At 38.6% G+C, this 15,127-nt stretch overlaps 2 protein-coding genes and 12 non-coding genes across 14 annotated transcripts in view; 12 read left to right on the plus strand and 2 right to left on the minus strand.

Moving 5' to 3' along the window:
- Positions 1 to 501: 501 nt before the first annotated feature.
- Positions 502 to 2,325, minus strand: clec3a (C-type lectin domain family 3, member A). Its single transcript, XM_035627543.2, has 3 exons — positions 2,088 to 2,325; positions 1,905 to 1,991; positions 502 to 1,159 (listed from the first exon to the last, which is right to left on the minus strand). Exons 1-3 carry the CDS (start codon positions 2,197 to 2,199, stop codon positions 762 to 764), a joined length of 597 nt encoding a protein of 198 aa, XP_035483436.1. The 5' UTR covers positions 2,200 to 2,325; the 3' UTR covers positions 502 to 761.
- A 1,248-nt stretch (positions 2,326 to 3,573) lies between these two features.
- vat1l (vesicle amine transport 1-like) overlaps positions 3,574 to 15,127 on the minus strand; it is a 22,075-nt gene continuing 10,521 nt past the window's right edge. The window contains exons 8-9 of the mRNA XM_035627445.2: positions 6,018 to 6,101; positions 3,574 to 5,524 (exon numbers count right to left, since the gene is read on the minus strand). Coding sequence (XP_035483338.1) covers positions 5,426 to 5,524; positions 6,018 to 6,101 — 183 coding nt within the window. The 3' untranslated portion in view covers positions 3,574 to 5,425. The remainder of the gene's footprint in view (positions 5,525 to 6,017; positions 6,102 to 15,127) is intronic.
- Positions 9,251 to 9,324, plus strand: trnan-guu. Its single transcript has one exon. It is a non-coding gene; the product is annotated as a tRNA-Asn (tRNA).
- trnan-guu lies at positions 9,696 to 9,770 on the plus strand. The gene has a single exon. It is a non-coding gene; the product is annotated as a tRNA-Asn (tRNA).
- On the plus strand, positions 10,143 to 10,217 carry trnan-guu. The gene has a single exon. It is a non-coding gene; the product is annotated as a tRNA-Asn (tRNA).
- Positions 10,584 to 10,658, plus strand: trnan-guu. The gene has a single exon. It is a non-coding gene; the product is annotated as a tRNA-Asn (tRNA).
- trnan-guu lies at positions 10,942 to 11,015 on the plus strand. The gene has a single exon. It is a non-coding gene; the product is annotated as a tRNA-Asn (tRNA).
- On the plus strand, positions 11,740 to 11,813 carry trnan-guu. Its single transcript has one exon. It is a non-coding gene; the product is annotated as a tRNA-Asn (tRNA).
- Positions 12,186 to 12,260, plus strand: trnan-guu. Its single transcript has one exon. It is a non-coding gene; the product is annotated as a tRNA-Asn (tRNA).
- On the plus strand, positions 12,629 to 12,703 carry trnan-guu. The gene has a single exon. It is a non-coding gene; the product is annotated as a tRNA-Asn (tRNA).
- trnan-guu lies at positions 13,072 to 13,146 on the plus strand. Its single transcript has one exon. It is a non-coding gene; the product is annotated as a tRNA-Asn (tRNA).
- On the plus strand, positions 13,430 to 13,503 carry trnan-guu. The gene has a single exon. It is a non-coding gene; the product is annotated as a tRNA-Asn (tRNA).
- Positions 13,876 to 13,950, plus strand: trnan-guu. Its single transcript has one exon. It is a non-coding gene; the product is annotated as a tRNA-Asn (tRNA).
- Positions 14,676 to 14,749, plus strand: trnan-guu. The gene has a single exon. It is a non-coding gene; the product is annotated as a tRNA-Asn (tRNA).

The raw sequence follows: 15,127 nt of genomic DNA on the forward strand, positions 1-15,127 counted from the left end.
GTGCTAAAATGTTTTAGTTTGACATTATTTATGTAGATTTTTTACCTCATAGTCTGCAGGTAAAATGAACTGAAAAGAAAAGCAAGACAATTAGAGCACAACGACCTTCACCTCCAGTAGGGCCTCATAGTTATAGATTACCATTCAGAACCGTACATGCTGCCTTTTTAGTCAATAATATAATGTGATAGTACAGTTTCATACACAGCACAATACAGTTTCTCAATGGAATGGTAATGTTTCTTTCTTCTCTAACTTTCACACTACTTTTTCTTTTGGCTCTGTTCGTTCATTTCCATTATGGCCACTCCTGAGAAGAGCCAACAGACAAAGGAATTAAAAACACTTCCATATTGCCCTTGAGCAAATCTCTCCACCCACATTTGCTCATTGAGCTATTCAGTCGTGAGCAGTTGGGTACATTGGTGCTGATGAAATACTTTAATTTGATGCAGAAAAGTGGCATTTTGAACAAATTGAAATGGTGAAAACAAAACAACATCAGTTTACATTTTTGTTTATTTCTGAGACTTCCTCCAGAATTTTAGACAAAGTGAACATGACATGGCTGGTTCCTTGTGTATTAAAGCTAATTAGCAGCCTGATTAATTATCACATTAATTAAAGTTTGATAATATGTGACCAATAATAATTCATGTCTCCATCATGAATAGCCACATATCTGACAACACCGTTTTGCTCAATTTTAATTAATGACCCACATGGATTTCCATCAAGCTGTCAACAACAACAACACTCCCTCAAGGAATGACATATTCACAAATGTAGTTTTTCAGGCTGCGACACACCTCATCGTACCACTTTCCCTGAGCAGCCACTGAAAGGGCAACACAGCTCTCCCTCTTCGTTCCTGTGGGCTGCTTCTTGGAGCGATCCCAGTTGAAAAAGCTGACTGGCAAGCTGTTGACATCAACATACTGGCTTTCTTTCACTATGTCTGCCACACCGATCCAGAAGTCCTTGGATCCCGGAGCGCTCCTCTTTGCATAGTCTCTCAGTTCATTGTTCTCCATCAGGTCCCTTGGTGTTGCAAGGGTTCCCCCCTGTGCAATGCAGTCTTCGTTTGCGTCATGGTAGTGTTTGGGTTCCTCGATTGTGAGATAACATTTCCTGTGAGCTTTGATGCCACGGAGACAGACTGAAAACACAAAGCACCTGCTGCATGAGCAACCTCAACGTGACTAGAGTTCAAATCAATTGCAATGTTTGGTTTTCTCAGTAATAATCAATCATTTTAATTCTTTATTTTTTTGAATCCCCCATTTTTTTGTTTGTAGAAATCCATACAGCCACATTCACAATCTTATAGCATAGACATTTCGCAGTCTAAACAGCGACTAATAAATAAGCCAAGAAATGGTAGAAATGGAAAATTGTGGGAAAAAAACATTAAAAAGATACATTTATAGAATTGTTACATGATCAGCTAATTATTAGTAATCAATGATTGAAAAACGGAAACAGAAAAATACTGACATTTATTAAAAAAGATATGCTAATTTGGATAGTATTACATTCCCTGTAAATTATTTCTTACATTGTGAATTTCAGCCCTTTACAATTTAATGACTGGTATGGGTGCTGCTGCCCTCTGCTGGTGACTCTGCACACCACGAGATTCAAAATCTATTTGACATGTTACCAAATATCTTTCAGCAGTGTCCACTCTATTGCATGTGACCTCAGAGGCCAACACTAAGAGAAGGACAACAGTCATATGTAGGCTACTATAACACATTTTCCATAGTACCATCATGGTATCATCTGAAAAATTATTTTTATTTCTGATTTACCTATTTTTGCAGCGATGAGTGTACTGTATTTTAGCAATCTGCTGTCACCTGCTCTCTCCTTTATCTGCCTTTATGAAGTGAAAGCTTTACCTGTCTGCAACGCCTGCATCTCTTTCAGTGAGTTCACCTCCTGCCACAACCTCTCAAACTGGGACTTCACATCATCTTCCTCTGCAGCTGCATCTCAGCAAAGAAGCAAGAAAAAGAGGAAGGTCAGAATAACAACTCTACAGACAACGTTGCGGTTAAACTGTACATGATTCGTATAGTTACCTCCGGGCTGACGAGCTGACACAGCCTTCTTGGTGCGAGATGGGCGGCTGGAGCTGAAGTGGAGCAGGGAGAGGCAAAGAACAAGGAAGACAGGGAGGGCCAGACGTGCCATGTCTGAGGCCAGTGGATCCTGCGGGACAGGATACAGTGGTACACCTTATGCTGCTCTGGAAGGAACCAAAAACACTGCACGCAGCTCAATATATACTAGCCCTCTGTATGCCTTTTCTGCGTACCCTCCGTACATTGGCTCAGACTCTGTTTGTTTTTGTCCAAACATCAGGAGGAGGTGAGGGAGGTATACGGGTGGAGTGGCAAATAATGATTTCCTTGTGTCTGGCTTTTGATAAACATTTACTCGGGACAGGGTGAACTAAGCAGTATTTCCTTTCATTTCACAAACAAACTGGAAATTCATTGACTTGCCCTCACAGAGTGCTCTTCATCTCATCCCCTTCACATGTTCATTTTGGTCATGCTAAGACTCTTTTTGACAAGTAAAAAATGAAATTACACTTTGGTGTCCACTAAGAAAGAAGTGAGGTATGACTTGGATAACTCCTGGTGGATAATATAAGTGTATAATTTACAACTATCAGTACAAAACGTTAAGTTACTAAGTAAAAATTGCTGCAAAATATACACTAGATATCTTTATAATATCATTCAATCACAGACTTCCACTTTCTGCCACAATTAAAAATAAAGTTGCTGTTTGACCACAGGAAGTCCAGCCACCAGCTCTGGTGCAGGCAGTTATTTTTAGAGTGCGATGCTGTATACAGACAGGAGGGGGGAGCTAAATAAGTAACACACGTGGACATAAGGGCTGATTATAGCAATGCAGCTCTCAGAGCCAGCTCATGGATGATTTCCCATTTTAAAGTATTGAGATTGAACATTTCTGAGCATTAACTTTGTGTTCAGGTTGTATTAAATAATACATTTTCCACATAAGTGACATACTCATACTAAAAATTCTGGATGCTAATTCATGTGTTGTTTTCCAGGAAGTTACAGTATAGAAACTGTGCCTTGAAATAAAAATACAGGAAGATAAAAATTGTTGTATTTACTGTTAAGTGCAGACGGATGTGAAATGAAACTAACATCGGTTTCATTTAGACTCATTGCACGGCGCTGAGTCCAAGTTCTATGTTAACTTAGAACTTAGCACATGCCAATTCTTATGCAATCTATTTTCACACTTATTTCTTTCCATCTTGAGGCAGACATAAGACCCAAAACTAACACTGGCGCCTGAGCCGAGGGAGACAGAAAGCTACTTTACAGAGGATCAGTAGTCCTGGTGTAATTAATAATTAATGATTAAAGCAGCACATAAATAAAACACAGTTTGCTTTTCTGAGAGGACTAAATGAAAAAAAAAGAAAAAATAACAGCGACGACTTCTCATTATATTGGGAAAAGGCCTTCAGACAGGGAGCAAATCTGGAGTGACAAAGGACAAAACACAATCACAGGCTCCTTTGCAGATAAATTTATTCAAGTAAACAGAGCTGTGCTCAAAGAACGTACACAACAGAAAAAAAGTACATGACCACAGGTAAACCATACTTCACAAAGAATTGTGGGCATATACTACAATACTAAACATGTTTTTCTTGTTTTCTTTTTACAAGGTCATCTGAATACACACACTCAATCACATGTACTCTTTCTCTCACAAACACACACACACACACACCTGACATTGAAGGCATCCAAACTGAGATGTATTTTCTAGTGTCTACGTATCTTTGTCTGTATTTCCATGTCTAGAAATACATTTCTAAAATTATCAATTTCCTCACGAGTTCACCCTCTAACTGTCTCTCCACTGTTTATCATTCAGCTTCAAATAAATGTAGGGTTTTTCTCATATTAGCTCCTGTTAGTTTTGCTGTGGCTAAGCTGATACATTTTTAATTTCTTAAAAATGCAACTATTACAAAGCATCGACTTGTTTTATCGACTCTTTTGATATGTTCTCTGGGAAGTAATAAACAATTCAAATGACCAGCCAATATAAAACACACCTAATAAGCAATGGCTAATAAATGGTGAGAACCTCATACAATGCAGTTTTTTTCACTTTGATGAATTGAAAACAAAAATCAATCAACTGATTAGATGAGTGCGAGTGTGTGGCAACCATTTGATCCTTGTACTGCTTTCATTAGCAACTCGCAGATGCAGAGTAGAGGGAATCCCACTTAAACAAAGTAATAAACAATGCTGTTCAAACCTAAATCACCCTGCGTTTATATCTTGGGAGTCCTATGGCACTTATGTTGCGAGGCACCAGCAAGTAAACAACTTTGGTCGGATAGGAAAAGCAGAGACTTGCACTGCTGTCTGACCGTATCATGATCCAGAATTTACAAATTTCTCATAGTTTCTCTTGCATTTATAAATATAATCTGTCTTGAAATGTATCATTTGTTCTGTCACCCCAGTGACCCAAAGATAAATGTTACAATGCATGATGTTGTATATTATGTATTTGAGTAAAAGTTGTAAATACGTAGTTTAGACGAGGAAGAATTTTTGCATCCGTTTTCACATTCCAGTTAAAAATACCTTTTTTGTTAATTTGTTCAATATGAACTTAATGCGAGGAAAGCATTTCAAGTATCAAACACTTCTCTATAGCTCAAAGGCACTGGTGATCCCATAACACTACAAGGCTGGAATAAAGAATGAAATATCATGCAAATATCTACAGACAGTTTTCTACCTGCCCTGGTTTACACGTTACCATTTTAACACAAGAGTGATTCACTCTCTAGGTCAGAAGCATCGAAACATTGGGGTCTTTTTCTCAAACGTATGTCAATAGTTCAAATTTTCCATCCGTCATCCCTGAGGACAGGTGAGAATTAAATTAAGTGCTCTCCTATCTTGTGAAATGTTTAGACACGTTAAAACTTGCGAGTTTTTCCGAAATCTAATTCTATAGGTTCTAATCATAAAACAATACGAACAGATCAGCTGGTTTAAATGTTTTTCAGGCTGTTGTTAACACAATAAACTGCTGGCGGATGAAGTTAACTGTAAATGTACAGTCACTAAATGATACTGTAAAGAATGTGATGTGCATGTTATTCATTTTCATTCACCCAAAAATCTTTGACCAATCGACTGACAAGCAATAGGAAACAGACAAGAGGCACATACATACATACATACATACATACATACATACACTGTACATACATAATTCATGCATACATCAGATATTGTACAACACTGGTGCGTGTGGTCATGTTCCTCTGTGGTGACTGTGTGCAGCCTCTCCAGTCTCCAGGCGTGTGTTGCCGAGAGGTTAGTTGGGCCTAATGGATGAAAGGCATTCGCTCCTTGCTGTCGTTGTCTCCCTCGGGCTCCTCTTCTTCCTCTCCTGCTTCACTGGTCTCTGTGCTGTCGCTAGCCATCTACAGCAGTGATAAAGTATCATCATTAAGTGTGTGAAAGAGAAGAACAGAGGTGAACATACATTAAATGTGAGCTGATGTTAGCGGGTAAAGTATATATCTAAATGTGCTATCGGCTAAGGGCGTGTCTCTAGGCCTAATAGTTATTCTAGCCTTGATGTTGAGGATCGCCATAGAAACAACTGCTGTAAAAGGAGGAAATCCCACTGACAGCCTCCTCATGACCCCGACTGGACCTGAAACTACAGTGGGCATCAGAAATGTCAAATTGAACTATTAATCAGCCACAAATACCTCGCTGCAAGTTATCCAGCAAATTAGCTGTGTGTTTAATCATCCAGGTGTAAGAAAACCCATGTCATGGACTGTCTTCTTATGTTTCACCGCATCATTTTCACTACAGAGCTACTTAAAGGACCAGTGCGTAGGATTTGGTGGCATCAAGAGGTTTTAGATTGCAGATTGCAACCAACTATAAAATTGTTGTGGTTACCAGAGGGGTGGGACACTTCTCGACATCCAGAATGAGTTTTCCTATGTTCCCTCGGTCATGAATTCTCTGCATGGCCTCTTTTACCTGAGAATGAAACACATTAGTAAACTTACTTTCAATAATCTGAATGTGCACAAATCAAATGTGATATTACAATTAATATGAATAACTTTATTTATATAGCACCTAAAAAAATAGGGTTTACAAAGTGCTTTGACAAACAAATACCATTTAAACAAGTAAGAAATAAAAGCAAAAAGAAGACAACGTCCCGCAAAAGCAGTAGATACAAATAAAAGGTATAGAAACAATAAATAGATGACATCACATAAAAGCAAACAAATTAAAATAAGAGGAATAAAAGTATTATAACATAAAAAGTAAAAGATTAAATCTCATAAAATTCAGACTCTTTTAACATCTAAAAACAGCACTACTATTTTTGTCATTAACCGTAACACTATCCAGACAAACTTATTTTTATTTTTGTTATTTTAATTTAGAATAAATCTTCTGTATTCTTTGTGGTCAGTGTAGTTTATTAAAAAAAAGAGAGAGATGTTAATTTTGTAGAATAGCATTTGGTTGCAACTACATCCATGTCAGATCATTCTAAAGGAAAATCTTTCCAATGTTTTAAAACCAGAGCTGTAAAATGTCGGTAATAAATGTATAAAAATACATAGGAAATACAATCTTACAAATGTGTACTTCTGCTCATGAAATTAATTTTGGTCATAGACTGATACAGAACTTCCAACAACAAAAGTCAGAGGCAGTTTGCTAAAATAAAAATTGAATCCGCACAAACCATTTGATGGTTATAACAAACAAAGGACCCCCTTTCCTCAGAGCAGCTATAATCTAAACTCCCTCTGTGTGAGAAGTTAACGGCCTTGATGTCGACTACATGTTGCTAACTCATCCTGCTGGGCCACGTCTGACATCCAACTGGGCCCTCACGGGGAGGCCAGGGGGTCCGTGGCCACCCCTGGAAAATTGCTAGCCACCCCATTGGCCCCCCCAGTGGTCCCACCAATTTCCCTGACTGACTGGTGCTGGCTCAACGAGAAACTGCAGTTTAGGTCTACACCACTGGGGGCGCTAATGTGCCGAAAGGCGTGCAGTTTGACGGAAAGTCAGCGCAAGAAGCAGAAGAAGAAACAGTGGCGCCGAACAGTGTATTATGGGCTTATTCTAGTTTTATTTTCTAGTTGTTAAAATTGCACTTTTTATTAAAATTGCACTTTTTGTTAAAATTGCACTTTTTTTTTTGTTTTTGGATACATCCTGTTCATGTTTCCTGATGTATGTTTTGTGACAGCAAAATAAAGCTGTATTGAAAATTATTTTAAACGTTTTTGTGTTTTTCTGAAATGTTTGTGTGTTTCTCAAACTTTAGGTAAATGTGTTGGATGCATATTTTCTTTTTAATCAAAAAGAGTCAAGGGGAATGCAATACACAGCCACAGAGTGGAACTGAATCTGAGTTGCCACAAGAAGGACCAATTTGGTGTGCCACCCTAACATTTTCACTGGCCCCATCTGGCCCCCCCTATGAAAATGTTCTGGGGGCGCCACTGCTGACATCACACTGAACACCTCACTGCCTGTAATGACCCTGGAAGATTTATATCCAACAGTCAAAGTACACTGCTTCATTTCAACTATGGCAGTAGGAACAATCAAGGTTGCATTTTGCGTAGGGGACTTACACTTAAAAATAAGCAAGTAGGATAGAACAGGCTCTAATAACAGATAACAAATAAACAAATAAATTGTCTGCAGATTCCTGGGGGACAAAACATATTCTCAAACCCTGCAGTTACAAACTATTTTGATATTAATTTTTCTTTAAAGGAAAACAACAGCTTACACACCAATATATAACTCTGTTGAAACATAAAATCTTTCTGGAGTTGTTAGGATAACTGAAGAATGACATAACTTTGTGAAAATGTAGAACTTAAATTTATTTGATAACAATTTTATAAAATGTATATAGATATAAATGTCTGCCAACCAGAAATATTGTTTATCACTGTGTTGGTCTTATCATCTCCTTCTAAACTCCCATCAGTCAGTATTATGAGCAGACCCACTCTTTAAACACAGCTTTAGGATGTGGGCAACAACTTGTCTAAACCATAAACAACGAAAGATCAGAGGAACTCATTAAAGCTTGTCTGACTCATGTGTAAAGAAAAAAATCACCCATTACACAAGATTACTCAGTATGCCACCTCTTGCTTTCCCATTACAATCCAAACAGAGACACAACTGAATGTGCCTCTTTGTCTCGAAGCCATTGTGTCACAACCATTCACTTGTAAAATGAAAAAATGGAAATCAAGCCAAGAGCAAAATTAGGTCAGAAACTAGTTGTCCAGCATTTGGCTGTGAGATAGCATATTTGAAGAAGAGAGGAGATAAGTGCCACTTCCATTTTGGGTTAAATGAGACTTTGTGTACAATGACCAATTATCACTGTACTATATTGAACCTAGGTTCACTTCTATTTTGTAGTATCTTCAATATCATTTACCTTGGGAACCAAAGTGACAGAGATAAATTGATAATTTCCTCAGTGAAACTGCTGGTGGCCAGAAAATCTCTGATTTAACCTTATATTCTGTTCCAGCCATGCAAAACTTTTCATACAAAAAAAAAAAGGTTGCCATGTCCAACATGTAAACTAACACCCTCTGAATTCTCTTTCCAGGCATATAAATAAAATGAGGCAGGCTATGCCTCTGACACTACATCCCACGCCATTCCCCCATCTAATGAGATTCTCTTCATGGGCAATGGTTCAAGTGAATGGCCGGAGCTATCTGCCAAAGTGTAATGAAAATAACAGCACGGGGGACATTTCCCATGAGAAATGAAAATCTAAAGACAGAAATTAATTCATCAACATATTTTATCTCTGACTGTACTGCAGATAGACAGTTCAGAATTACTTCTTATCAGCTTCCTGTGGTGTATTACCGGCACTGTCTCTGCTTTTATCTGAATTAATAGAAGATTTTGTTGGGTGTAGAACAAATTCCAAACACTACTTGTAAAGACAGGACATGAAAGACTTCACGAAAATGAAAGAGACGCAACTAACTCTGGTTCACACTCTAACAAAGTAAGTGGCGGTGAGGCACCTGATACCGGTTGCCACCTTCCTAAAAAAGTGGGAAAAAGATGGAGAAAAAGTCTGAGTGAGGTGAAGACGCACGTAAGTCTCTGTGGCGCAATTGGTTAGCGCGTTCGGCTGTTAACTGAAAGGTTGGTGGTTCAAGCCCACCCAGGGACGGTTTACAATTGTATGGAATATTCTAAGACTCTTAACAGGAAAAAGTCTCCATGGATTTCATGCGTCAAGCCACTGATCAATAATCAACCAAGATTTCTCAGTTATCTTGTCATAAACATCTACAACTTTTAGGAAAAACAGATTCCCATAATTATGAACATTATCTTGCACACAGCATTTTCCCGATCAACCCAACAGAAATTTGGTGATTATTGATTGCTCAATGTTCACTTATAGGTTTTCACCAAATTTCATGAAAGACTTCATGAAAATGAAAGAGAAAGGACTGATAGCTAACTCTGGTTCACACCTGCCAAAAAAAGTGGGGAAAAGATGGAGAAAAATTCTGAGTGAGATAAAGAAGCATGTAAGTCTCTGTGGCGCAATTTGGTTAGCGCGTTCGGCTGTTAACCGAAAGGTTGGTTGTTCGAGCCCACCCAGGGACAATTTACGGTTATATGGAATGTTTCTAAGACTCTTAACAGGAAAAAGTCTCCATGGATTTCATGCGTCAAGCCACTGATCAATAATCAACAAATATTTCTCAGGTGTCTCGTCATAAACATCTACAACTTTTAGGAAAAACAGATTCCCATAATTATGAACATTATCTTGCACACAGCATTTTCCCGATCAACCCAACAGAAATTTGGTGATTATTGATTGCTCAATGTTCACTTATAGGTTTTCACCAAATTTCATGAAAGACTTCATGAAAATGAAAGAGAAAGGACTGATAGCTAACTCTGGTTCACACCTGCCAAAAAAAGTGGGGAAAAGATGGAGAAAAATTCTGAGTGAGATAAAGAAGCATGTAAGTCTCTGTGGCGCAATTTGGTTAGCGCGTTCGGCTGTTAACCGAAAGGTTGGTTGTTCGAGCCCACCCAGGGACAATTTACGGTTATATGGAATGTTTCTAAGACTCTTAACAGGAAAAAGTCTCCATGGATTTCATGCGTCAAGCCACTGATCAATAATCAACAAATATTTCTCAGGTGTCTCGTCATAAACATCTACAACTTTTAGGAAAAACAGATTCCCATAATTATGAACATTATCTTGCACACAGCATTTTCCCAATCAACCCAACAGAAATTTGGTGATTATTGATTGCTCAATGTTCACTTATAGGTTTTCACCAAATTTCATGAAAGACTTCATGAAAGAGAAAGGACTGATGGCTAACTATGGTTCACACCTGCCAAAAAAAGTGGGAAAAAGATGGAGAAAAAATCTGAGTGAGATAAAGAAGCATGTCAGTCTCTGTGGCGCAATTTGGTTAGCGCGTTCGGCTGTTAACCGAAAGGTTGGTGGTTCGAGCCCACCCAGGGACGGAAAAACCCAAAAAGTGCAAAAATATGAAGAAAAAGTCTGAGTGACACACTAAGGGATGGTTTACATATTTCTGGGGAATGTTCTAAGACTCTTACTGGGAAAAAGTCTCAATGTGATTTCATGTGTCACGCAGTGATCAATAATCACCAAATTTCTCTGTGATGTGTTGTCACGACCTTTTACTGCCTTTGAAAAACCCAGAAATCCAATAATTATGGAAATAATCTTGCATTCAGCATTTTCCCAAAGAAGCATCCAGAAATTTGGGGCAGGGGTTGTTAAGTCTCTGTGGCGCAATTGGTTAGCGCGTTCGGCTGTTAACCGAAAGGTTGGTGGTTCGAGCCCACCCAGGGACGATTTACGGTTATATGGAATGTTTCTAAGACTCTTAACAGGAAAAAGTTTCCATGGATTTCATGCGTCAAGCCACTGATCAGTAATCAACAAATATTTCTCAGGTGTCTCGACATAAACATCTACAACTTTTAGGAAAAACAGATTCCCATAATTATGAACATTATCTTGCACACAGCATTTTCCCAATCAACCCAACAGAAATTTGGTGATTATTGATTGCTCAATGTTCACTTATAGGTTTTCACCAAATTTCATGAAAGACTTCATGAAAGACAAAGGACTGATGGCTAACTATGGTTCACACCTGCCAAAAAAGTGGGAAAAAGATGGAGTAAAATTCTGAGTGAGATAAAGAAGCATGTCAGTCTCTGTGGCGCAATTTGGTTAGCTCGTCGGCTGTTAACCGAAAGGTTGGTCGTTCGAGCCCACCCAGGGATGGAAAAACCTATAAAGTGCAAAAATATGAAAAAAAAAGTCTGAGTCACACACCAAGGGATAGTTTACATATTTCTGGGGAATGTTCTAAGACTCTTACTGGGAAAAAGTCTCAATGTGATTTCATGTGTCACGCCAGTGATCAATAATCACCAAATTTCTCTGTGATGTGTTGTCACGACCTTTTACTGCCTTTGAAAAACCCAGAAATCCAATAATTATGGAAATAATCTTGCATTCAGCATTTTCCCAAAGAAGCATCCAGAAATTTGGGGCAGGGGTTGTTAAGTCTCTGTGGCGCAATTGGTTAGCGCGTTCGGCTGTTAACCGAAAGGTTGGTGGTTCGAGCCCACCCAGGGACGATTTACGGTTATATGGAATGTTTCTAAGACTCTTAACAGGAAAAAGTTTCCATGGATTTCATGCGTCAAGCCACTGATCAGTAATCAACAAATATTTCTCAGGTGTCTCGACATAAACATCTACAACTTTTAGGAAAAACAGATTCCCATAATTATGAACATTATCTTGCACACAGCATTTTCCCGATCAACCCAACAGAAATTTGGTGATTATTGATTGCTCAATGTTCACTTATAGGTTTTCACCAAATTTCATGAAAGACTTCATGAAAATGAAAGAGAAAGGACTGATAGCTAACTCTGGTTCACACCTGCCAAAAAAAGTGGGGAAAAGATGGAGAAAAATTTTGAGTGAGATAAAGAAGCATGTAAGTCTCTGTGGCGCAATTTGGTTAGCGCGTTCGGCTGTTAACCGAAAGGTTGGTGGTTCGAGCCCACCCAGGGACGATTTACATATTTCTGTGGAATGTTTCTAAGACTCTTAACAGGAAAAAGTCTCCATGGATTTCATGCGTCAAGCCACTGATCAATAATCAACAAATATTTCTCAGGTGTCTTGTCATAAACATCTACAACTTTTAGGAAAAACAGAATCCCATAATTATGAACATTATCTTGCACACAGCATTTTCCCGATCAACCCAACAGAAATTTGGTGATTATTGATTGCTCAATGTTCACTTATAGGTTTTCACCAAATTTCATGAAAGACTTCATGAAAGAGAAAGGACTGATGGCTAACTATGGTTCACACCTGCCAAAAAAAGTGGGAAAAAGATGGAGAAAAAATCTGAGTGAGATAAAGAAGCATGTCAGTCTCTGTGGCGCAATTTGGTTAGCGCGTTCGGCTGTTAACCGAAAGGTTGGTGGTTCGAGCCCACCCAGGGACGATTTACATATTTCTGTGGAATGTTTCTAAGACTCTTAACAGGAAAAAGTCTCCATGGATTTCATGCGTCAAGCCACTGATCAATAATCAACAAATATTTCTCAGGTGTCTTGTCATAAACATCTACAACTTTTAGGAAAAACAGAATCCCATAATTATGAACATTATCTTGCACACAGCATTTTCCCGATCAACCCAACAGAAATTTGGTGATTATTGATTGCTCAATGTTCACTTATAGGTTTTCACCAAATTTCATGAAAGACTTCATGAAAGAGAAAGGACTGATGGCTAACTATGGTTCACACCTGCCAAAAAAAGTGGGAAAAAGATGGAGAAAAAATCTGAGTGAGATAAAGAAGCATGTCAGTCTCTGTGGCGCAATTTGGTTAGCGCGTTCGGCTGTTAACCGAAAGGTTGGTGGTTCGAGCCCACCCAGGGACGGAAAAACCCAAAAAGTGCAAAAATATGAAGAAAAAGTCTGAGTGACACACTAAGGGATGGTTTACATATTTCTGGGGAATGTTCTAAGACTCTTACTGGGAAAAAGTCTCAATGTGATTTCATGTGTCACGCAGTGATCAATAATCACCAAATTTCTCTGTGATGTGTTGTCACGACCTTTTACTGCCTGTGAAAAACCCAGAAATCCAATAATTATGGAAATAATCTTGCATTCAGCATTTTCCCAAAGAAGCATCCAGAAATTTGGGGCAGGTGTTATTAAGTCTCTGTGGCGCAATTGGTTAGCGCGTTCGGCTGTTAACCGAAAGGTTGGTGGTTCGAGCCCACCCAGGGACGATTTACGGTTATATGGAATGTTTCTAAGACTCTTAACAGGAAAAACTCTCCATGGATTTCATGCGTCAAGCCACTGATCAATAATCAACAAATATTTCTCAGGTGTCTCGTCATAAACATCTACAACTTTTAGGAAAAACAGATTCCCATAATTATGAACATTATCTTGCACACAGCATTTTCCCAATCAACCCAACAGAAATTTGGTGATTATTGATTGCTCAATGTTCACTTATAGGTTTTCACCAAATTTCATGAAAGACTTCATGAAAATGAAAGAGAAAGGACTGATAGCTAACTCTGGTTCACACCTGCCAAAAAAAGTGGGGAAAAGATGGAGAAAAATTTTGAGTGAGATAAAGACGCATGTAAGTCTCTGTGGCGCAATTTGGTTAGCGCGTTCGGCTGTTAACCGAAAGGTTGGTGGTTCGAGCCCACCCAGGGACGATTTACATATTTCTGTGGAATGTTTCTAAGACTCTTAACAGGAAAAAGTCTCCATGGATTTCATGCGTCAATTCATTGATCAATAATCAACAAATATTTCTCAGGTGTCTCGTCATAAACATCTACAACTTTTATGAAAAACAGAATCCCATAATTATGAATATTATCTTGCACTCAGCATTTTCCCAATCAACCCAACAGAAATTTGGTGATTATTGATTGCTCAATGTTCACTTATAGGTTTTCATGTCATTTCATGAAAGACTTCATGAAAGACAAAGGACTGATAGCTAACTCTAGTTCACACCTGCCAAAAAAAGTGGGAAAAAGATGGAGAAAAAGTCGGAGTGAGATAAAGAAGCATGTCAGTCTCTGAGCGCAATTTGGTTAGCTCGTCGGCTGTTAACCGAAAGGTTGGTGGTTCGAGCCCACCCAGGGATGGAAAAACCCAAAAAGTGCAAAAATATGAAGAAAAAGTCTGAGTGACACACCAAGGGACGGTTTACATATTTCTGGGGAATGTTCTAAGACTCTTACTGGGAAAAAGTCTCAATGTGATTTCATGTGTCACGCCAGTGATCAATAATCACCAAATTTCTCTGTGATGTGTTGTCACAACCTTTTACTGCCTTTGAAAAACCCAGAAATCCAATAATTATGGAAATAATCTTGCATTCAGCATTTTCCCAAAGAAGCATCCAGAAATTTGGGGCAGGGGTTATTGAGTCTCTGTGGCGCAATTGGTTAGCGCGTTCGGCTGTTAACCGAAAGGTTGGTGGTTCGAGCCCACCCAGGGACGAATTACGGTTATATGGAATGTTTCTAAGACTCTTAACAGGAAAAAGTCTCCATGGATTTCATGCGTCAAGCCACTGATCAATAATCAACAAATATTTCTCAGGTGTCTCGTCATAAACATCTACAACTTTTAGGAAAAACAGATTCCCATAATTATGAACATTATCTTGCACACAGCATTTTCCCCAATCAACCCAACAGAAATTTGGTGATTATTGATTGCTCAATGTTCACTTATAGGTTTTCACCAAATTTCATGAAAGACTTCATGAAAGACAAAGGACTGATAGCTAACTCTGGTTCACACCTGCCAAAAAAAGTGGGAAAAAGATGGAGAAAAATTCTGAGTGTGATAAAGAAGCATGTCAGTCTCTGAGCG

This window comes from Scophthalmus maximus, chromosome 4 (genome assembly GCF_022379125.1).
Source record: "Scophthalmus maximus strain ysfricsl-2021 chromosome 4, ASM2237912v1, whole genome shotgun sequence".
Classification (NCBI taxonomy): Eukaryota; Metazoa; Chordata; class Actinopteri; order Pleuronectiformes; family Scophthalmidae; genus Scophthalmus; species Scophthalmus maximus.

Bases quoted from the DNA above. Each gene is read 5' to 3' on its own strand.
- clec3a (XM_035627543.2), bottom strand. From the start codon at position 2,199: ATGGCACGTCTGGCCCTCCCTGTCTTCCTTGTTCTTTGCCTCTCCCTG. The intron at 1,992-2,087 runs GTAACTATACGA...GCTGAGATGCAG, and splicing joins GTCAGCTCGTCAGCCCGGAG to CTGCAGAGGAAGATGATGTG. The intron at 1,160-1,904 runs GTAAAGCTTTCA...TTGTGTTTTCAG, and splicing joins GATGCAGGCGTTGCAGACAG to TCTGTCTCCGTGGCATCAAA.